We start from the raw sequence: 22,922 nt of genomic DNA on the forward strand, positions 1-22,922 counted from the left end.
GCTTCCCTTGATTCTACCCTCTAAATGGTGCTTAACCCCGTCGACTTCTCTCCATCTCTACTGTCACACCCTAGTCCCTACTGCCATCATCTCTCTCATGATAGTTGAGACAAATTACTCATGGATGGCTTTGCTTCCATTCTTGGCTCCCTCCAAGGCTTTTTCTCCCACAGAAGCCTGAGAGATCTTTGTAAAACACAAATCTGATTGAGTCACCTCCTTGCTGAAAACACTTCCAGGCAAAAAAAAAAAAAAGAAAGAAAAAAGGGGTGATATTCAGAATTATTACTGATTTGGAATAGGCTCTGGGCAATCAGAATAGGTGCCAGCATTGGCAGCCATGTGAGGGCATCCTCCCTGAGCACCATTCCTGCTCTGAGGGCCCTGGAAGAGCTGGCCTCTGCCTACCTCTCCTGGCTTTTCTCTAGAGGCTGTTGCCGCCACTCTCTGCTGCCTGTACCACCTGCCTCCACTGCCCAGCCCAACCGTCTTGCCAGGCTGGTCTGCTTGCACTCCCTGAATGTACCACTTTTACTTGTCTCCAAGCCTCTGAACATGCTGTTTCCTGGGACTGGAATGTGATTTCCCCACTTTCTCTGGCTGCTTCCTTAAAGTCTCTACTTAGGTATCCCCTCTTCCAGGATGCTTTCTCTGAAGCCCCTCTCCTCATCACCATGGTCTCTCACAGCACCCGCCCCCGCCCCCGTGCTTTCTTCTATCAGAGTGCTTGTCACTCTCAATTGTCATGTTTATGTCTTTCTCCCTCACCAGACTGGGATCTTTTTGAGGGTACATTGGGACACAGAGGACCATTGCATCACCAGTGCTGGTAGTAATGGGTGGTGATAGTGGTGGTGGTGATGGTGGAGGGCAGGACAACCCTTAGGCCCAGGCAAGGGGGACCCCATCCTGGGCCACACCCTCTAGAGGGCCCCAGTCTGACCCTCTTTCAGCTGCACCCCTACCCATATAGCACAAGGAATCTGTGGGATCAAAAGGATGTGTGCCCCCCCCACCCCCGACTTTAGACCAGGGAACACAGGGCCCTGGTATTCTCTGCCCAAACAGCCTGAGTCTGCTTCCAAGACTGTGCAGTCCTCTTCCCTAGGTCTGTTCTCTAAGCCTAAGGGGTAGTTTGCCTGGGGAGCGGGGGAGGGTTTGGATGAAACTTGGACATTTTTCTAGTTATTATTGCTACATAACAGATCACTCCAAAACTTAGCTTAAAACAACTATTTTGGGAGGGAATTTTAAATATCTTTTATTGAAATATAGTTGATGTATAATATTATGTTAGTTTCAGGTATACTACGTAATGATTTGACATTTGCATACATTATGAAATGTTTACCACGATAAGTCTAGTAACCGTCTGTCCTCATATAAAATTATTACAATATTTGGACTGCATTCCTTATGCTGTATATTACATAATAAATAAATATCATTTATTGTATAACTAGAGGTTTGTACCTCTTAATCCTCTAAACCTGTTTTGCCCACCACCCACTTCCCTCCCATCTGGCAACCACCCATTTGGTCCCTGTATCTATGAGTCTGTTTTTGTTTTGTTTGTTTTTTTAGAATCCGCATATAAATGAGATCATGTGGTATTTATCTTTCTCTGACTTATTTCACTTAGCATAATACCTTCTAAGTCCATTCATGTTGTCAGAAATGGCAAGATTTCATTCTTTTTCATGGCTGAGAAATATTCCTATCTATCTATCTATCTATATATATCACATCTTTATCCATTCATATGTTGATGGACACTTAGGCTGCTTCTATATCTTGGCTATTATAAATAATGCTGCATTGGTGTACATATATCTTTTTAAATTAGTATTTTTGTTTCTTTGGATAAATATAATACCTAGAAGTGGAATTGGTGGTTCATATGGTAGGTCTAGTTTTAATTTTTTGAGGAAACGCCATAATGTTTTGCATAGTGACTGCACCAATTTACAATCCCACCAACAGTGCACAAGGGTTCATTTTCTCCACATCCTTGCCAACACTTATTGTTTGTTGTCTTTTTGATAATAGCCATTCTGACAGTTGTGAGGTGATATCTTATTCTGGTCTTGATTTGCATTTCCCTCATGATTAGTGATGCTGAGCATCTTTTCATGTGTCTGCTGGCCATATGTATATCTTCTTTGGAAAAGATGACTATTCAGATCCTCTGCCCATTTTTTAATTGGGTTGTTTCTTTTTTTGATGTTGAGTTGTATGAGTTCTTTGTATATTTTGGATATTAACCCCTTATCAGATGTATCATTTGCAAATATCTTCTTCCATTCACTTATGCTGCCATTTCATTTTGTTGATAAATTCCTTTGCTGTGCCAAAGCTTTTTAGTTTGACGTAGTCCCATATGTTTATTTTTGCTTTTGTTTTCCTTGCCTGAGGAGACATATCCAAAAAATACTGCTAAGACCAATGTCATAGAGCGTACTGCCTATGTTTTCTAGGAGTTTTATGATTTTAGGTCTTACACTTAAGTCTTTAATCCATTTTTAGTTTATTTTTGCATATGGTGTGAAAAAGTAGTCCTGTTTGATTCTTTTGCATGTAGCTGTCCAGCTTTCCCAGCTGATGTCTTTTCCCCATTGTATATTCTTGCCTCCTTTGTTGTAGGTTAATTGCCCATATAAGTGTGGGTTCATTTTGGGGCTATTCTGTTCCGTTGATCTATGTGTCTGTTTTTGTGCCAGTACCATACTGTTTTGATTACTGTAGCTTTATAGTGTAGTCTGAAATTAGGAAGCATGATACCTCTAACTTTGTTCTTCTTTCTCAAACTTGTTTTGGCTATTTGGGGTATTTCGTGTTTCAATACAAAAGAATTATTTGTAAAATAACTATTTTTTAATGCTTATGAATTCTGTGAGTCAGGAACTTAGACAGGGCACAATGGGAATGGTGTGTCTCTGCTCCATAATGTCTGGGGCATCAGCTGGGGAGACTCAGTAACTGGGGGCTAGAATCATCTGGAGGGATCTTTATCTGTATATCTGATGGTTGATGCTGGTAGTTGGCTGGGAGGCCAGTTGTGGCTGTTGACTGGAGCATCCATGTATAGGCTCCCCATGTGCTCTGGGCTTCCTCACAGTATGGCGGCCTCAGAGCACTTGGATTTCTTATTTGGAGCAAGTATCTTAGTAAACAGAGACGCAGCTACGTTGCCTTTTCTGGCCTAGCCTTGGAAGTCACCCAGCATAATCTATTGGGTTACAAATGAGTCACAGCCCACCCAGACTTAAGGGGAGGGCACATGGGCCACACCTCTCAATGAGAGGAGTATAAAAACATTTCTAGACATGTTTTAAAACCACCAAAGACATGTAGACTAGGGTATCTCCACCTAGTCTATGTGTGTATGAGGCTCCTCATAGTTCAGGACAGAGCTGGAATGAGAAGAGAGTTGGGCCAGGAGCTAGAAGCCAGGGGGTTGGTCTTCCTGTGCTTCCATGCTCTGGCAAAGAATTCAGAGAAGTCAGAAATTTTAAAATTTGAACTTGGCCTTCCAGGTCATTAAGAGAATATGTTTGTCAAGGTAGGAAGATAGAACATATTTATTTAATGGTTTGTTAGTTTGATTTATAGCTTTTAAATATTTAGGATATGATAAATAGGCTCTATTTGTATTCCTGGCTGGGCCCTGCAAATGAGAGGGGTAGTCCTGGTGGTAGAGGTGGCAGTAATGGTGGTGGCACTGGTGGTGATGGTGGTGAAAATGGTAGTGGCGATTATTCGAGGGCTCAGCATTTATTGAGCACCTACTATAGGTCAGCAGTCAACCACGTTGTACCACCATTGTCTTCATCGTCATTATTTCCCTTCCTTCTCTCCTTTCCTTCTTCAATAAGTACGTATTAGTAAGGCCATGCTAGGGGCTGGGAATACAAAGATAACCACCATATGGTCTCTGGCTCAAGAAGCTTACTGACCAGTGGGAGAAAGGCTCAGGAACAGATCACTGCAGTACAAAAGGATGAATTCAATTACAGAAGAGTGTGCAATACTGGGGCAGCAGAGGGAACCAGGGAGGGCTATTCTGAGGAGGGCTTAAAGTCTAAGCTGGACCACTATAGGCAGAAAATAGGGAAAAGCATTCTAGAAAGTGGGAACAGCATGTTTAAGGTGTGGAAGAGAGGACACTGGCTTAAGAAATGGTCTGAAGGTGTAGCAGTGGCAGCCTGGGAACAGGGATTCCTTTTGTGACCGTGTGTGCTGTCCACCCCCTTATTTGGGGGACTGCTCCCCCAGTCCAATCATATGATTCTAATACCTCCTTCCTGATCACCCAAGATGGACCAATCCAAGTTCTCCCCGAGAATCTCTCTGTTGGAATTGGAAGGGAAGAACCTTTGTATCTTATCTAATTGAGAGCTATCAGGATGCTGAGCAGTGCACGGTATATCTGCTTCTTGAAAGAGCTGGTTGGAAAGAAATTGCTGATAGGCAGGGAGCAACAGAGAGAGAACATCCTGATGGTGTCGGATCCTGTGATCCAGGTGTTCCTAGAGCCCACACCCATCCCAACTTGATCAGGTGGGGCAGCAAACCGGACCCTGGAATGCAGCTGGGAGAAAAAGTGGGGGAATTAGGGCTGAAGAGGCAGCAGGAGTCAGATCCTGAAGGGCCAGGAGAGGAAGTTGCAGTGCTATTCTGAGGGCAGAGGGAAGCCATTGAAGGAGGGGCTTAATGGAGGGGAGACAGGGTAAGATTTGTATTTTTAAAAGATCATTCTGGTTTGATAGGCAAGACTTGCTAGGAAGGGGAAAGCGTGGAGAGGAGAGGCTGGTGGCAGGGGACCTGGCGAGAAGACAGATCTCATCCTCATCCCGGACATCATGGGGCAGAGGGAGAGGGCAGACTTTGGGGCCAGACCCTGCAGGTTCCAGTCACAGCTCCAACTCTTCATTGCTGTTTGACTTTGGGCAAGTTATGTGGGCTCTGTTTTGTGCCAGGGATGGATGAAGGTGGGGAGAGACATTAGGAGTCATGTGGTCATTCAAACAGCCTTGAGCTGGGGACCAGAGATCCAGGTCCTAACTCCCATTATAGAAGGTCTGAGATAACCCCTGTGCACAGAAACCCACACCCCCCCAGCCCCTCCCAACTTCAGCCAACCTCCTAAGGCGCTTCCTGTTCATCTTCCACGAACTGACCCTGTGGGTGAAGAAGGCAGGCAGTGGGTGTCTTCCAGGGACCAGGGTGAAGGGAAGGAGGGTGGCCGGGCCTGCCCTGGAGAGAGATGCCATTGTGCCTGGTGGGGCCCCAGGCCTTCCTTCACCCCCAGGCCAGTCCCAAACCACAGGCCATGTCCTGTTTCTCAGAAATACTGCCATTTCCCAGAGCCCAGGGTTTGTTGGGGGACAGGGGGAGGTGGCTTCACAGCTGCTGGAGGAGGAGGAGGAGGAGGAGGAGGGAGCCTCTCCAGGAAACCTGGAGGCCGGGCTTGGCCTCATAATAGGATGATCAAGTTTAGAGGCCAGGAAGCTACCTGGGAAGGTTGAGTGGAGCAGAGCCTGCACCTGCTCCAGCCCAGGACCTGGCCCCTCCAGTGCTCTGGGATCCATCAGGGTGCAGAATCCCAGACCTCAGCTGGAATCCAAGCCTTCCATTTACTAATGTGTGATCTTAATTAGGTCACTTCCTCTCCCTGAGCCTTAGTTTCCTCATCTCCATAATGTGGTTAACACGCCCCACCTCATTGGGTTGTTCCGGGGATTAGACGAGACAACGGACTTGACCGTGCATGTGGGAGGGTATGTCCCTACTTCATCCAGAGCCCAGCCTGGCCACCAAGATAGTGGATCCCACAGGACTCCCTGCTGCAGTCTCAGACAGCGCCATCAGGGATAGAGCTGGACAGCCCCAGGAGACCACCAGCCCCAGGTCACCACAGCCCCAGGAGACCATCCCTCTCCCCCGTCACACTCATGGGGAGACCAGCCAGGGTTATGCAACGAGTTAGTGGCTGAGGAAGAATGGATTTTAACTTGTCCCTAAATCTTCCCTTCCTCCATCCTCACTCCTATTTCTTCTACTTTTCCCTCTCCTGTGAGGTCTCCTCATCAGCAAGACTTGCTTAAATCTCTCCCGCCTGAAAAACCCCCTTCTTCCATCTCATGTTCACTGCCAGCCACTGCCCTGCCTCTCTCCTCTCCTTTACCACCCAAGTTCTTCAAAGGCTCGTCTGTTTCCTCACCTCCCAGACACCGCCTCAGCCCTCCACAACCTGCTCCTGCTTCCCAGCTCCCCTCACATTGCCCACAGCCACGGTCACCAGAAGCCCCCTTTCCCCGCTGAGGACCCTTTCCAGGTTTCACCTATTGGACTCTCAGCCGTGCACTCTCCTCTCTCTCGCCTCCATGCAGTTACTTTGCTGATGCCCCGGGGCTCTGTCCTAATGACCCTTCTCTTTTCACTCTGCAGGCCAATGTCTCCCATCTCCTGGCGTTAGTTACCACCTGCAGGCCAACAGCTCCCAAATCCTTGTCTCTGGCCCAGCCTCCTCTCCAGACCATAATATACCCAAAGGGCTGGCGTTCTCTCCTGAGACTCAGCTCAGCTGAAACTCCTGGGTGCTCCCCTCAGTCACCACGTGAGGCACCAGCTGCACCCGGACTCCCCCCTCTTCCTCAGCTCTGCCTTCTCTCCCATCCCCTTCGCCTCTCTCCTGCCCAGGCGTTGTCATCCCTTCCACGGATCCCACAGCAGCCCTCTACCTGGTCTCCGCCTCTCTCCTCCACACCGTGCTTCACCCAGCAGGCAAGGCCAGCTTTCTAAACCACAAATCTGACCAAAGCACTGAAACCCTTCCAGGGCTCTCTGCTGCCCTCAGGATGATGCCAAAGCTTCTCGGCTGGGCATTCAGCCTCACCTCCCTCTGCTCTTTGCCTCACATTTTATTATCCAGCAACAGTGAGCTGTTTGTGGTTCTCCTTGTAAGATGCTGTTTTTCGTCTTCCATGAAGCTGTCTCTTTCTGTACCACTGTCCCACCCGCCTCTCCCTGCCTCCATCTTTTCTTCTAACTCCTGCTCATCCCTCAGAGCTAGCTGAAGTGTCCTCCATCTGGGCAGGGGCTGTGGTCCCCACAGCCCTGCTGTCACAGCCCTTGTACTCATGGTGTTGTGAGGCCTCATCTCCTGCTCAAGATTCTGGCTCCCTAGGGACAGGCAGGGCCATATTGGTTCCTTACACTGTGTCAGTCATCTAGCACAAGGCCTAGGCCAGTGTAGATCAGAAAGTGTTTTATGAATGAATACAGGGAAGGAGAAGACAACGCAGGGTGATGTAAAGCCCTGGGAGAGCTGCTTAGAGATTCCCAAGGCAAGCCTTATGTTGACACACTCAGAAACGTCTGGACCAAAGTCCGGAGGTGCTGACGGGCTGAACATGCTCCCATGGTGGGAAAGATCTGGGGTGAACATCACAGGCTTCAGATAAGTCCATCAGAGAAACCAGGAAGGCAGTTGGCCTGCAACACCAGGAAAAGTATACAGGGAAGTCATTCCTGTCCTGAGGCCCCGGAGATGCGTCTGATTACAGAGCCTTGCCTTCAACCCCATTCTCCAGCCGAGGGGAGGGGACCCTGTGCAGGAGCAGGGGTGGGGGTGGCGTGGCAGGAAAAGCCCCACTGAGCAGGAGACATCTGAGCTAGGTTGAAGGATGACCAGTTCATGGTGTGAATGGCTGGCTCCTATGCTTTAAACTCAGGAGGCTCAGAAGCCATGCCTGGACTTCCAAGTTAACCCCACGTGGTGCGCAAACAAGGCCAGAATGACGAGTCTTCTCCAGGAGGGACAGGCAGAGGCTGGGAGGAGCTGGATGTCTTTTGACTCAGAGGATGAGGGGGAGATTCCAACCATGTTCCTCAAACCCCAGCCTCTCAAACCAGGCCCCCTGGGAGCTGGCAGAGGGAGTTTGGGGAGGGTGATACCCATCCCTGCTCAGTAAGGGCAGCATTGGGAGGCTGCTTAGACGACTTCCCAGACCTCAGACGCCCAGGTACAAGACCAGGGCTCGGAGCAGAGCCCTCTAAGTGGCTGCCGGTGGCAGAATCCAACCAAAAGGCCACTTGACACTGTCTCTCCACGGCTTCCAATCAGGCTTGGGGTGGGAGTGGGCATGGCCGTGGGATGAGAGCACAGGTCTAGGAGTCAGTCGGTCTGAATTCTGGTTCTGGCTTCACCACTCATCACAGTGAGGCTTTGGGGAAGACAGTGGCCGATCCTGAACCTCTGTTTTCTCCTCTCTAAAATGGGGGTAATTCCTATACTAGTTCACCTTAAGTAGAATCATGGGCATTAAAACATCTTTGAAATGGCAAGGAATTGTACACGCGGGCAGGATAAATTACTGATGTTGTCTTTAATTGTAACTGTTAGGCTTTCTTCCCAGACCGTGGTGCCAGGGTTGGCAATCTGACTGCCAAGTCTTGGAAATCCTCTGAGGTGAGAATATTTGGGTTTATAACATTGGTCACGGTGGAACAGGGACGAGTGCTAGCTTGGAGCAAGAGACCGGGCATCCAATTCCAAATCTGCTACCACCCTGCCCTGTGGCTTCAGGCAGATTACTGCTCCTCCCTAAACTCAGCGTCCTCATTGTAAAGTGTAGCTGACAATTGTAAGGATCCCTGGAATATCTGCTGGGAAAGCACTTTGAGGCTCCATGCACCCACCTCCGCTGGCTAACTCCAGTCAGTCCCCCTTCCTAGGCTCACTGCCAAAGAGCTATGGGAGGGGGACGGCCCACAAAAGCAGGAGGCGCCGTAGTTGGGGGCTGGGCACAGAAGCAGCACAGAGCAGGGGAGAGGCCACGATGGCAGACAAGGGTCTGCATCAGAAGGCTGGGGGAACTAGCCCTGGCTCTCATAACAACTCACCGTGAGGACACGGGCCAGTCTCTGCCCCTTCTGCCTCAGTTTCCAGCCATGTGAAATGGGGATAACCACAGTTCTCACAGTGACTGGCTGCCTGCAGTCACTGTGAGAACACGTGGAGACTGGATATGGACTCAGCAGGCAGGGTTGAGGGGTAATGCAACTTCTTATTTATTAATATATAACAACAAAAATAATAAAGCTCACATCTGCAACTGTTCAGGTCTTTGCTATAAGGTCCTGGTCACTTTGTCTGGACTGGCCGTGACCTTCAGCTCCGGGGTCTGGGCTAGGAAGACGTTCCAGTGACCTGCATGGAGAAAAGAGGAAGAGTCGCGTGTGTGTTTAGGGGTGTGTGCTGTATGTGTATGTGCAGGGGTGTGTGTGTTGTGTGTGTGTGTTGTGTGTGTGTGCATGCATGTGCACAACAGAGACAGGGTGACTGGGGTGGGGCAAACTTAGGACAACGAGGACTGTGTAGCCTGGGTTTGGAGCCCACAGGGAGGAGGGAGGTGGGGACCCCATCACACCCCAAATCCCAAAGGGTTCTGACACATGACCCCGCCTTCAAACAACCAACATGTGTGGGCCGGGCTGGTACCCTGACTCCTGTTGGTGACCCTCCCATCTGTGACTTCCTCTCCCCCACCTGAAGACCCACCTGGGTCCATCTTCCTCAGGGGAGTGTAGAGCAACTTAAGGGCATCAGAAGGAACGTGGTTAGAAGGTTTCAGTGGGAAAGGCTCCAGTGGAGAGACGCTAAGCAGCACCAGGATTTAGGGGCTCAGAGCCCCACCTCTGACAGCCCTGTCTCCCTCACCCCCAAGACCAAATCCAGCTGGCTCTGCTTTACCTTCCCGCTCCCAAGCTCCCGAGAGCGTCTGAGTTGGGAAATCTCTGGCCCAGACGCCCACTGGATTCCTGTGCCGGGAACTGACGTCTGTGGCTGACAGCCGCCCTCCTCCCGGCACCAGCAGCCTGGAACTCCCCAGGAGGCCCCAGCTTCTAGCCCGGCTCTCTTCCCAGGCCCCAGTCCTCAGCCCAGGGTCCCACCTTTGTGGGTGCCAGTGAGCAACCGGAAGTTCTGTGCCTCTTTCTGGAAGTCTTGCTTCCTGACTTTCTTGATCTGAATCAAGTGGAAGATTCCTGAGGGCAGAGACAAGGGCGTGAGCAGGAAAGGCAGGGTGTGTGGTCAGTGAAACAGGGTGACTTAGACCTGGGACAGACCCCGTCACCTCCCTCCCCTCCCCCTTTCTGACCAGACACCAAATCCTGTGGACTAAATTCCCTAAATATTTTGAATCTGTTCTCCCATCCCCACTGTCACCCTTCCCATTCAGGCCCCATCATGCCTTGCCTGGGTCACTGCACTAGACTTCTGACCCCTTTAACCCTGCCTCTAATCTATGATCCTGGCTGTGGTCATTGGAAAATATGCATGTTACCCCGTCATTCCCCTTCTGTGACCCTGCTCCTGTCACCGTCACCTTCCTGCTCTCACACCACTCACCTGTCCACAATGCAGAGAGGGGGAAGGCAGGAGGGAGGGAGGAAAGAAGGAAGAAAAGCTGCCAGGCCTGTAGGGCCTGGTCAAGCTTTTTTCTGGACATAGAACGTATGATAAAAATCAATAGGTGATTTGCTTCAGACACCCAAGCACTACCCAAGGTGTCAGGGTTGTAGTCTCCCTTTCAGCTCAAGGCTCAGTTTACCCCATCCCTCTGAGTGGCCTTGCCTGTGCTCCAGTCCTAATCAGCTACTTGAGGTCCCTGAGGGGGCCAAGCCTTTACATATGCTTCCCCCTCTGCTGAAACACCTTCTCCAATTGCCACAGGTGAACTCCTACTCATCCTCCCAGCCTCACCTGGGAAGTCTTCCTCGATTCTCCCTCTTCCCCCAAATAGTTATAATTTCCTCCTTGGGTTACCCACAGCTCTTGGCTTCTGTTTGTGATCGTTCCTATTTCTAATGTGCTATCGTTGTGTCTGCTCTTGCCTCCCTTACCAGACTGGGAACTCGGGGAGGGTGTTCCTCTTGGGTTCCCCGCACCTGGCCCACATTAGGCATGCTGAATGAATGAATGAATGAATCCATGGATGGATGGAGAAGCAAATATATGTGTACCCTGTGTAGGCCAGGCCCTGAGGGGGAATGAGGTATTAGCTGGATCTCCTGATGTTTGCATCCCCTGGGGAGCACAGGCACCACACATGGCCCTGAGGCCCTGAGCACACGGGCTCTGATGTCGTGCCGGCTGTTACCACCGGGGTCTGTGGCCAGAAAGAACAGATGTGACAGCAAGACCTCTGCTAGGCCAGCACCGCCCTCAAGAAAACCAAGAACTGGCCTTGCTTATGGGAATCCAAGTGGGATCCCACCGAGGGGAAGAGACAGCACTGGTCCTGGGACTGAGGCCCAGGAAGCTGGGAATGCCCAGCACTGTCTTCAGGGCCCCCAGTCCAGATGCCAAGGACCAGAATACGGGAGAGACTTGCTCCAAAGGCCCAGGCCACATCACAAGCATGAGATGGGGACAGGTCCTGGTGCTCCAGTCCTGCCACTGCACAAACCCCCAAACACAAATTGGAGAGGTAATGGGGATGAGGGCAGGTCCCCACGCTGTTGCCTATAAAGCATGATTGAAAGGTCTGAGACCTTGGGTCTGGAATCAAGAGCTTGCCTGAGGGTCATGGTTGTGCCTCTTGCTCTTTGAAGGGCGTGCCAGGCCTGAGAGTGGCTGGGCTCTGTGTGTCCTGGGCAGAGGTGGCAGTGGTGGGCGAGTTCCAAGAGATAGGACAGGCTTAGCTTAGTGTGAAGAACCCTCTCTGGGTAGAGCCATGCCCAGAATGGCAAGTGAACGACCTGTCTGGAGGTGGGGAGGGGGTGTGTGCAGTCAGGGGCTAGAGACCATCAGGGAGGCTGCAGGGGGACTTCCTTCCTGGGGTGGGGCGAGGAATTGAGACCCCTGAGGTCCCTTCTACTCTGAAATTCTAGACTCTAAAAAGCCCTTTAACCCTGCGCCAACTCTCTGCTCAGACTCTGGGCCTGGGGCTGGTCCCACTGTGGTGTGGCCTCAGCCCAGCTTTCAGCATTCACCTGCTCACTTTGTGTCCAGGCCAATTGCCCTCTTCCTCTCCTGGCCCCCAAGGGCTGCTGTTTCCACTTGTCTGGGTGAGGAAACAGGAAAGATTTCCTACTGACGATCAGACCTTGGGAGAGTTTGTTTTGACTTTCACAGTCTGGGACAGGGAGGTAACAGACAGGGAGGCTGATGGGGCATTTCAGGCACCCAGAGGCTCAGGAGATAGCGGGGCGGGGGTGGGGGAAGGTTTGCTAGTGACAGGATGGCAGGGCCTGGCATTGTGAAGTTGAAGAGTCCTCCCCACCTTGTTCCTTTTTGCTGGGCTGCCTGGTAATGAGATTTTGCCTTGAGCTATCATGCCTCCTTCTCAGCCATCCTGGGCCTTCCTTAGGCCCTTCCCTAAAAGCATAAGGTCACCTTTGTGGAGGCGGCACTGGGGACAGTAAGACCTGGGTTTGAATCTTTGCTTTACTGTTTAAACTGTGTGGTTTTGAGCAAGTCATTTTACCTCTCAGACTCAGTTTTCTTATCTGCAAAATGGGGCATTAATACATACCCTTCAGCTTTCTTATATGTGGGTGAATTGAAGCACATTATATATAGTACCTGCTAAATACCAATCACAGAGCACCAGGCATGTAAACATGGGCTCTGGCACCAGAGTTTGAGGCTGTCACTGTCGGCCTGCCTGTAGTGTGCCCCTCTTGCCTTTCTAAATCCTGTCCAGCTCAGGCCCATCCTCCACAAAGCCTTCCCTGACCAGCTTAGCTCCCAGGGAGCTCTTCCTGCACCCAGGGCACAGAGCCATGAGGTCCTGAGGACAGAGCCTGGGCCTGTTACTCTCTTTGGTCACAGAGGGGTGGGAGGAGGCCCAGCATAAACATGCAGCCCCACCTGTCCAGGGAAAGATGGAATCTCAAGGCTCAAAACAATCATGAAGGTTATTGAACTTACTCCTCAGCCAGTGGCCAAATCCTCACCCAGCCCTTGCTTGCACACTTGCGTGAATGGAACTTGCTTCCTCCCTTCCACTGCAGGAAGGCTTTATGGTTGAGAAGGTGCTTCCTCTCATTAACTGAAACCTGCCTCTCTGCAATTCTAACCAACTGATGAGGCAGGATAAGAAGGAGGCTGACATTTTTAGCACTTACTATAGGTCAGGGGTGGTACCTATATTCTTTCATTTAATCCTCCAAAACCCCTTCTCCCCCATTAACAGAAGAGAAATCTGAGGCCCAGAGAGGTCAAGTGATTGCCCAAGGCCACACAGCTAAGAAATGGCAGAGCCGGGATTCAAACCCAGGTCTGTCTGATTCCAAAGCCCCTGCTTGTTGTTCTGACCCTTGTGGTCACTGAGAACACAACTGCTCCCTCTGCCTGGGGCAGTCCTTCAGAGCCATGAAGCCAGCGGTCCTGTCCCCCTGAGTCTTCTCTTCTCCAGGCTGAACAGCTCCGCTTTCTTCGTCCATTCCTCCTACGACAGGGGGCAGAGTAGAGCAGGGAAAGAGCCGCATCTGACGTCACAAGACCTGGGCTCTAGCTCCCGTCCTCCACTTACTGGCTGTGTGGCCTTGGGCCAGGTACTTCACCTCTCTGAGCCTCAGTTTCCTCATCTGTAAAATGGGGATAATAATACCTAACTCTCAGGATCGTTGAGGATCAAATGAGATAATGAACGTGAAAGCACTTTGTAAACTCCAAAGTGCTTCACACATTGGTTGTTATTATCATTGTCATCATTCTTATTATCATCCCCTCTTTCACCCCCCCCATCTCCCCCACCTCCCCACTGCCAGCCAAACACATCAGTAAATTGACCTTAGAGCTAATTCCCATTTAAAGGGTTTAATTTGTTTTACTCTATCCAGGGGATTTATGTTTTACAAGAAGAGCCCCAAAACTGAACTCCCAGCAATTCCCTTATCAATGAAAACTCTTGACCTTCAGTTGGTGATAGGAGCAGCCTGATGAACAGGGTGAGTTTCTCACAGAATGAGAAACATATTCTGATGTCGACTTACCTTGGAGGGATAGAATCCACCTTATAGTAAAGGCTGAATGAGACTGGCCTTGAGGATTTGAGGATGCTGTGAGGGCCTTCCTGCCTGAAAAGATCTCTCCTCCCAGTCTGCTGAAAGTCTACCAATAGACAGCTCTTTGTTTTATCAGGGTAGACATTACTCTGTCCTGGCTCCTCACAAAGTGTAAAAACCCCTTTCCCCCAGGAGAGGGAGCACTTCAAGGCCCTGGCATTTCAGAGTGGGTGAGCTTATCAGAATTGTCAGATAGAATCAGTCTCCCTCTATCTCGGAATCTGGGACTCAAAGCTGGAAGGTGGCCCAAGGCAGGTCTTCCTGGGCCAGAGGCACTTGATCAACAAAACTCCCTTAACACCCTTAGCAGGTCTGGAGCAAAGGAAGGGGGACAGGCCAGAGGGGGAGTGGGCCACTGCTCACCTTTTACCAGCTTCCAGAGGTAGATCTCCACCTGATCAGAAGCCTCACGCTCGAGGGCAAAGCGACGCAGGTTGTCCGGGCTTGGGGATACTGACGTGTGGACGAGGACCCGGCCCGGCGCCTTCGGACACTTGGTGGCACTGATCTCACTGTGGTCAGGGTCTGCCTTGTCCTCTGGGAGAGACAAGGAGCTTGTGAACACTCTGTTTCCCCACCCCTGGTAGCCCAGGAAGAGGGGCCACTGGTCTGACATCCCCCTCAGGGTCAATAGGATCCTTGGGAAAGTTCTGGTGCCCCTGGGAAGAGAAGGAGGTCTCTGGGGAAGAGAGAGGGGGCCTCTCCCCCATTCACCTCCCATTGATTAGCATGTCAGGAAACTTCTCACCCTTCAGGGCCCAGCTCACCTTCCACCTCTTCCAGGCAGCCCACCTGGAACAGCTCAGCGCACCATTTCCTCCCACCCGTAGCTTGTAAAACCCTTCTTGCTTATGCCTCTCCCTCAGGCCCTTAATCCCACACTGCCTTGCATTGCCTTGTAATTGTTTCACTTGGGTATGTTTTCTCTCTAAAATAAACCCACAGGGTGAAGGGCAGGAATCATGTTCTCCAAGTCTTCTGAGTCACTCATACCACCCAGCACAGGCTCACTCTGAACACACATAGAATGAAAGGTTTGGGAGGGATTGAGGTGACGATGGCAGTAATGATGACGATGAGTGTGATACGGGACAGGTTCTAGAAGGAGTTCCAGTTCCAGCTCCACTGCTCTTTTGCTGTGTGACTTAGGAAGTTCCCTTCCCTTCTCTGGGTCTCAGTTTTCCCATATGTTGATGAGGATTGAAGGAAGACAGCAGTGGTCAAGAGCATTGTCTTTGTGGGAATTCCCTGGCGGTCCAGTGGTTAGGACTCGGCGCTTTCACTGCTGTGGGCCCGGGATCCGATCCCTGGTCAGGGAACTAAGATCCTGCAAGCCGTGCTGCGCGGCCAAAATAAATAAATAAGTAAATTGAAAGAGGGAATTGTCTTTGGAATAAGACAGACAGGGTTCATATCCCAGCTCTGTCACTTACAGCTTTGGGACCTGGGACAAGGTATTTATCTTCTCATTCTGTAAACTGGAGATAAAGATGCCTGCCTTGTCCATTTTGGTGAGGATTACATGAATTCAGCCAAAATACCTACCCGGCACATGGTAAGTGCTCAATAAATGTTGGCCATTCCTCTTAAAAGTCCTAATAGCCTAATATTTTATGACTTCACAGAATCCAGGACATTATTTGATTCTATGTATGTCTGAAAGTCTCTGAATCTGTAACAGTAGATGGTTCCATAAGTCTAATATTTTGAGTTGGGCATTTTTCACTGCTGTGCTTCTAACATTCTGTGCATGTAATAACCCCTACATCCCCTGGCTCTGAGTCCATGCCCCATCCATGTCAGAGATGTTCCAAGTGTCTGTGCTCTGGGGAGAGAGACCCATGGCTCACTCTGGCCAGTGCCCTCCCTGCCCCCAGGCTCTCTTTGTACCTGGACAAATCTTGCAGCACTTCCCAGCCACTTTCTTGGGCTGAAGGCAGGGGTATTCAGTGGGGCAGGTCACCCGCTGGCAGTCCTGGCGGCCGTCCTGACAGGTGCACAGGATGCAGGGCAGGGGTCCGAAGGAGCGGAAGGCTGGGTGCCACACCTCCCCATGGGAGTACGTCTTCCCGCCATGCACACAGGCTGGGAGGGCAGGAAGGGAGGAGGGTCAGTGCCTCGGACTCGGGTCAGAGTCCAATAACGGCTGGGAGTAGGTCCTTGGGGCGCCCCTGCTCCACCAGTCTGGCCCAGCCACACTGCCTGCAAAGTGGAGGCCAGGGAGTAAACCAGTCCTCTGTCCCTGACATCCCCCGTCTCAGCACTCAGGGCCGAGATGGGCCAGTAAGTTCTTGCCGAAGATGGAGAGTCCTGCTGTTCACAGGCACCTCCAGTGGGGCACGGGGAGGGATGGCCTGACAGTAGGAGGCCTGTGATCAAGTGCTGTCACTGCCTGGCCATGTGAGCTCTGTCAGGTCCCTTCTCCCTTCTCAGCCTCAGTGTCCCATCTGTACAGAGAGGGGCTGGACGGATGCTTCTGCAGCCCCTCCCGCTCCACCAGTCAGGGTGCCCTGCAGTGAGGCCTCTTTCCTCCCCCTCTGCTGCCACAGTTGTCCCCTTAGCCTCCTTCCCTGATCCATCCCAACCATCCTCCTGCAGCCCAGCTCTGCTTCCTCCTTCCTTCATCAGAAACTTGCCCTCACCACTTCCTTATCTTATAATAATTAATGTACATGTCTGTCTCCCCTACTAGTCTATGTGCTCCTGGAGGACAGGGACCATTTTCATCTCTCTGTTCTGTGTCCCTCAATTCCCAGCAAAGACATGGCAGATGCTAAAAAAAATATTGTTGTATGGCCCGTAGTCCTGGTTCCAGGACTGGTTCTGTCTCTGACTCAATACTCTGAACCTGTGTCCTCATCTGTCAAATGGGGGTTTAGACCCGACGTTCTAGGGGTCTACAAGCTCATGGCCAAGTTGAGATTGGGGAACTACTCGGTGGAGGTGCAGGGATGGGAAGTGGGAACAGTCAGGGCCCCCCTTTCCCACCTCAGGAGTTGGCAGAGGCTCCAGTTCCCACCTTTCTTATGTTTCTCCTTCAGAACAATCTTGACTGTCGTGCTGCCTGCCTCCTTCGGTCGGAAGTGGCGAGGGAGGAAGCCCAGGGGGGCGCTGGGGCCAGTGGGGCTTGGGGTGCTCGGGTCTCTCTTTCTCCCACCGTCCCCTGAACACGGATCCTGGGAATGTCTCTGCAAAGGGCAGGAAGGATGCAGCTCACCGACAGGCCACTGCCAGTGCAGGAGCAGCCAGACAGAGGCTGTGGTGAGAGGCCTGAGGATGGCTCGAGTGACTGAGCCTGACGGCCCAGGGAAGACAGGGCATAGGCTCCGGGTAGAAAGAAGATCTGGCTGGGGTCGAAGATGTTCCCAGGCAATGGGCCTTTGAAAACTCTCAGAGGATAGTGGTTTAGAAATCCAGCCTCCACTGAGCCCTTCTCAGGCTGGCAGAGCCAGAGCCTTGGGGCTGAGATGGGCAAGGGTGCTGAAGTCTTGATCTGGGAGACATAAGTGATCAGGGACCTGGAGAACTTAATATGTAAGAAATGGAAGGTGAGAATGTAGTGAGGATGAGAGTCAGGAAATTCTTCTTTGTCCAAGAAGATTTAGGTGATGGGACAGGGGATGGGCCTCTGAAGATCCCACCAGGCCCCGGAATCCCACAGGCAGGAGGACTGAGAGCAGGCCCTGTCCGGAGGTGATGGGTCTTGGGAGCCTCCTTTCCTGAGTCCCTGGAATCCAACATCCCGAGACCCCACCCCTCCAGATCAGGTCTTGGGAGGGCTGGCAGTGAGAACAAAGGGTGTGTGTGTGAAGGCAGCCTAACAGGACAGGGGCTCCCCAGTCCAGAGATTGGGGATTGGGAGCTCCAGGCCGTGGGAGAGGAGCAAGTGGGCTGGGGGCAAGGGGCAGAGCTTACCACCCCGTCACTGACCCTGAGTCACTCACATGCCTTCTTCTGCAGCCCCTTTCTGACTGTACAGTCTCTGAGTCAGTCCTCTGATGGCTGGACTGAGCCCACAAGAGCTCCTAGAGTAGAAACTGTGTCCCAGGCCCCAGCACAGGCCCAGGCACACAGGAGGCACCCAGGAAATGCTTGTCAAGTAGAATAGAGGCAGAAGGGAAATGAAGAGCCCAGCCCCCTAACTGGTGACTTGCCCACGGCATCCAGCAAGTCAGTAAGTAGCTGCTCGGGGCCTGGAACTAAGTCTGGTGGGTTTCACTTAGCTGCCTCCTGGGGAGAGAATGGGGAGAGAATGGGGAGGAAGGGGGATGACATGGTCCAGTCCCATGGCCCAGGACCCGCTAGACAAAGCCCAGCCTGGGAAGTGGGGGTGAGCTGGCAGGGGAGAAGGGAGAGCTCATTCATTCAGACCCCCGGGGAGTCTCTGGGAAGGGGAACCCCCCCTCTTCGAGTCCCCCAGGGTCCAGGTGACCCAGGATGAAAGAGCAGGTGGAGCTATTCACATCATAGACATAGCACAGGTGGCAGACAGGGGTGTGAGTCAGTGTGTGCGCCCATTCTCCCACCTCTTTCCTCTCTGACCAGAGAGCACTGAGCAGGTTAGCTCAACTTAACTCTAGACCAAGATCGAGAGGGGTCAAAATGGAGCCAGCAACAGTGAGGTAGCCCCAGACAAAGAACTGGTACCTCAGGAGCTAGATGGGGAAGGTTGGCCCAAGTCAGAGGCCACTCCCCTGGGGGACATGCTGCCCAGAGGCGGCCTGAATAAGGACGGACACAGGCTCTGGACGGAACAGCGTCAGAATTTTCCAGGAGGGAAACCGGGAAGCTTGGGGCCTGCTCCTGCCCTGTGTGGTGTTTTTTCCCAGACCCCTCCTGACTCATCGGCCCACGGTGGGAGCCGGGATGGAAGTCTAAGGAGAGGGCCTGGAACCTGGTGGCGGCTAATGGAGCTGACCCAGGGCACAGATGAGAAATGAGGACCACAACTGGTATTGCCTGCTCCAGAGCAAGGAGATCTAGGCCCTGGATACCAGCCCCCTCCCCTCCTCTCCCCACCCTGTCCCTAAAGCTGTGCACTCACCACCCCACGGGGTGACTGCGTGGCGTCCTCTTCAGCTGATTTCTCACTTGACCCATCTGGAAACCCAAAGGGAGTCGGGTCAGCCTCCGCTTCCTCAGCCTTGGGGCCAGAGCCCTGCAGGCCACCACCTCTAGGCTCTGCCCCTCCAAGGCCTGTTGCCACTTCTGCAGCCCCCCACACCAGTAGGTCCCTTTGTCCCAGTGGGGACTTATTCCTACTTCTCATTACAGCATCGCCTCACCCTTGGGTTGATGAAGTCCCTACAACTGGGCCACTGCCTCAGTTTCCCCACACTGGCCTCTTGGTCACTTAAGACTGAACCACTTGGCTGGGCCAGAGCATCTTGTTCAGTGTCGTCACGGATGGCCCAAGGGCTCTGAATCCCAGCCTGCTTAGCTGCAGTCCCCTGGGCAGCCCCTCTGCCCAGCCACGCATGAAGTCACCAGACTTGGTCTACACTATATGCTCCCGTGGTTGCCCTCTAGCCCCTCTGCCCCTCCAACTGGAACAGCCTAGGACTCCTCCATCCCCTACACCCTGGGGCACCAGCACACAAAACCCCCTGGAGTCCTGCAGCTTCCTAGATCCCTGAGTGGGATTCTCTCCCCTTCACCCCTGCCTCACATACAGAGTGTCTACTACCACTGAGCATTCTGGGTTCAAAGATCCAGAACGTTGGAATCAGCCTGTGCATTAGAAATCACCAAGGCCAATTTCTCAGTGCACACACAGCACAGCTGAGGCCCAGAGAGGGGAAGGACTCTGCAGGAATTAGCTGGAAGAACCAGGACTAAACTGGGATCACCTGGCTCCTGGTCCAGTGCCCTTCCACAGTGCCAGCATCTGGGGAAACGTTCTATAGCGGAGCACTCCCCTCCAGTCCTGCCCACAGGGGACAGTCCGGCCACCTGTGCACTTCATTCTGCCCAAGCTGCTTGCCCCGCACTCGTCAGTGTGTTGCCTCTCTCTGTGCTATACAGAGATGCTACCTGGATTCTGCTTGACACGGGTGCCCTGAGCTCCAGTGAGCGCAGGCCTGTGCCCAGCTCTGCCATGAGGAAGACAGGAAGAGACACGGTCACTCTGCCTGTACAGACCCTCTCTTGTGCCTCTTCTGATCCTCTTGGCCTCATTTGATTGCAGGGGTTTTGTCCCCTCACTGCAGGCACTGCAGCAACACCCCCTTCACATGGGCTCCAGCCAACTTCCCTCCGACTCAACCTGCCAGCGGGTGCCCTTGTGCCACACCTCCTCCATGTCTCTGCCCCCACTTCTTACCCTGCCCCACTCCCACCTCCCGCTCCCAGGACAGCCTAGCACAACCGGGGAGTGTGAGGGAATCACCCTGCCTTGGGGTGAATCTTTGACCGGTGAGAGTTGGTGGCTGGCGGGCAAATTCCTCCTCCTCCGCTATCACCTCCAGACTTTTCTGAGGAGCAGAAGGCCACTTAGAGCAAGAGGTCACACTTGATCTCAAGCAAAGGCCAGCTCCCCAACACATTCCTGTGTTGTTTTTCCCTCCCTCCCTGCTTCACTCTCCCTTCCCCTCCTTCCTGCTCCCTGAGATTGCAATAAAAAATAATGCACATCAGCCTCTGACACAGGCTTAGCTTTCTAGAGGCTGCAGCTAAGCCACCGCCCTGAGGAAAGAATGGTTTGCTACATGCTTGGTGTCCCCTGAGGTTCCCCCCTAACAGTCCATGGCTAGGTCCCTGCGGTGGGATGGGCGGGCACTGCCGGATCTAGGGACAGACTCACCTTTGCAGGCCTGGCAGCAGGAGGCGGGCAGCAGGAGGGGCGCAGGGCAGCCCGGGTCTGGGCAGGTCATGAGGCCGCAGTAGATCTGGCCCTCCTGACAGACAGAGCAAACAGGAGCTGGGAGACGAGCTCTGATGAGGACCAGCCCAGGGGCTAGGAGAGCCCCTGCCCTGGGGGCAAATGGCCTTGAGGTCCCCTCTGAGGTGGGGAGGGAGGGAGCAGCAGAGTGTCCTGGGCAAGGCCCAGCCATCTCAGAGGAGGGGTCCCTGTACCCCTCCCACTCTTACTCCAGGCCCTGAGGTAACAGTTACCCTTCAGCTTCTAAAGTGTTTTTGTACCCAGTCTCTCCCTAGGCTTTCACAGCAACCCAATGAGGTGAGATTCTCCCATCCTACAGATGGGGAGGGACTGCGGAGGGGCCTGGACCCTCTGAAGTCAGAGACACAACTGGGCAGAATGGGCTAGAACCCCGTCTTCAGGCTTTTCCTACTGCTATCAGTGTCCTTCTCCCCTGGCCTAGAACAGGGAGCCCAGCATAGAGGAGGGGACGAGTGCATGACTACTTGGGCTCATCTTGCTCTTACTGAAACTCGAGGTCCCCAAACTTCAGGACCCAGCCTGCAAAGGCAAGACTGCAGGAGAAAGGGCCTTCTGGGAGTCAGAGGCCAGATGACCTTAGGTGAGTCACTTCTCTTCTCTGGGCCTCAGTTTCCTCCTCTGTGAAATGGGGGCACTCCCATCTGGGTTGTGAAATCAAATGAGGGAATGGTTACGAAAACCCTTGTTAAACTGCAAGGCACAATGTGTACCTGGGAGGAAGTGATATTACCTTGAGTCCTTTCCCTATTCCTTTTCCAGTGAGTCTCAGAAGTAAGGATTCTGATCCTTCAAACCAGTCCCATATAAACAGGGATCAGAAGAAAGAAGGGGAGACCCAAGTATCCAGGGAGTGGAGACAAGGGGTCACAAGAATGCTCTCACCACCCCAGCACCATCAGTTCTGTCTCTTCTCACAGCCCCTCCTAATCTAGGTGCTCATCCCTTCACAGGAAGCCACACAATGCAGGTAAAGGAATGTGGGTTTGGAATTATGTGGCTCTGGGTCTGAATTCTGAGTCTGCCACTTAACTAGCTGTGTGACCTTAGGCAAATTGCTTAACTGCTCTGAGCCTCAGTTTTCTTATCTAAAAAATATGAATAGTGATATCCCCCTCATAGGGCCACTGGGATGCTGTATATAAACATAAGGCATTTCCTAGTAGGTACAGTGTACTAGTTCACTGCAAGAGGCCCAGGCCCTGCAAAAATAACCATTCTCTCAGTTGATTTCTAAGTGGTCACTCTTGTTATTATAAGTTGTTTGCTCTGCAGCACAGATACCTTAAAATTCAGATTCTTGGAGGGATGAGATCCTCTCACTGAAAAGATGGGAGGCAGGCCAGAGAGAGGTGACTCTCTCAAGGTCACACAGGGAACCATGGCAGAGCTGGAGCTGAAACATGGGTCTCGGTCTCTTATCCTCTCATCACCACTGAATCAGATTATTATCTTAAATGGAGAGGACCTTGGAGATCACCTGGTCAGACTCCCTTACACACTCAGAGGAACTGAGGCCCAGAGAAGTTCGATGATCAGGTAGTAGGGAAATCAGGAGGGCAGGAGTTTCTCCCACCAAAGCACAGATGCGCTAAGCCCAAGGATGAGGGTGACATGCCGAAGGGCACCTGCAAACATGCAGCAGGGCCAGGCCTAGAACCCCCCCTGAGGAGGAGGGGAAGACTTTCCAGCTCAGGCCCTGCTTGGCTTCAGTTTCTGTCCCCTGATAACACTGCTGGTTCAGCCCTGCCTGTCCCTAGGCCCAACTCCGACCACAGCAGGGGAGTTTAAGCAGCTTCAGATTAAATTACATTTGCTGCAAACAGTCTGGCCCTGTCTCTGTGCCCCAGGATTGATAACTGATCATTTACTCATTCACTCATTCACTCACTCATTCATTCAACAATCATTACAGACATCTGTGGGCCGGGCCCTGAGCTGGGCG

At 52.2% G+C, this 22,922-nt stretch overlaps 1 protein-coding gene across 4 annotated transcripts in view; it reads right to left on the reverse strand.

Moving 5' to 3' along the window:
- Positions 1–7,337: 7,337 nt before the first annotated feature.
- The window catches only part of CHRDL2 (chordin like 2), a 33,606-nt gene continuing 18,021 nt past the window's right edge, over positions 7,338–22,922 (reverse strand). The window contains exons 5-13 of one of the 4 annotated variants that reach the window (XM_007173733.2): positions 20,882–20,975; positions 19,124–19,179; positions 17,099–17,267; positions 15,970–16,164; positions 14,443–14,616; positions 13,545–13,599; positions 9,958–10,050; positions 9,112–9,214; positions 7,338–7,497 (exon numbers count right to left, since the gene is read on the reverse strand). In XM_007173733.2, coding sequence (XP_007173795.2) covers positions 9,124–9,214; positions 9,958–10,050; positions 13,545–13,599; positions 14,443–14,616; positions 15,970–16,164; positions 17,099–17,267; positions 19,124–19,179; positions 20,882–20,975 — 927 coding nt within the window. In that variant the 3' untranslated portion in view covers positions 7,338–7,497; positions 9,112–9,123. Of the gene's footprint in view, positions 7,498–9,051; positions 9,215–9,957; positions 10,051–13,544; positions 13,600–14,442; positions 14,617–15,969; positions 16,165–17,098; positions 17,268–19,123; positions 19,180–20,881; positions 20,976–22,922 lie in introns of those variants that run through there. The other 3 variants (XM_007173736.2, XM_057553138.1, XM_007173735.2) reach the window with 3 other exon arrangements.

Source organism: Balaenoptera acutorostrata, chromosome 9 (assembly GCF_949987535.1).
Source record: "Balaenoptera acutorostrata chromosome 9, mBalAcu1.1, whole genome shotgun sequence".
NCBI classification, from domain to species: domain Eukaryota; kingdom Metazoa; phylum Chordata; class Mammalia; order Artiodactyla; family Balaenopteridae; genus Balaenoptera; species Balaenoptera acutorostrata.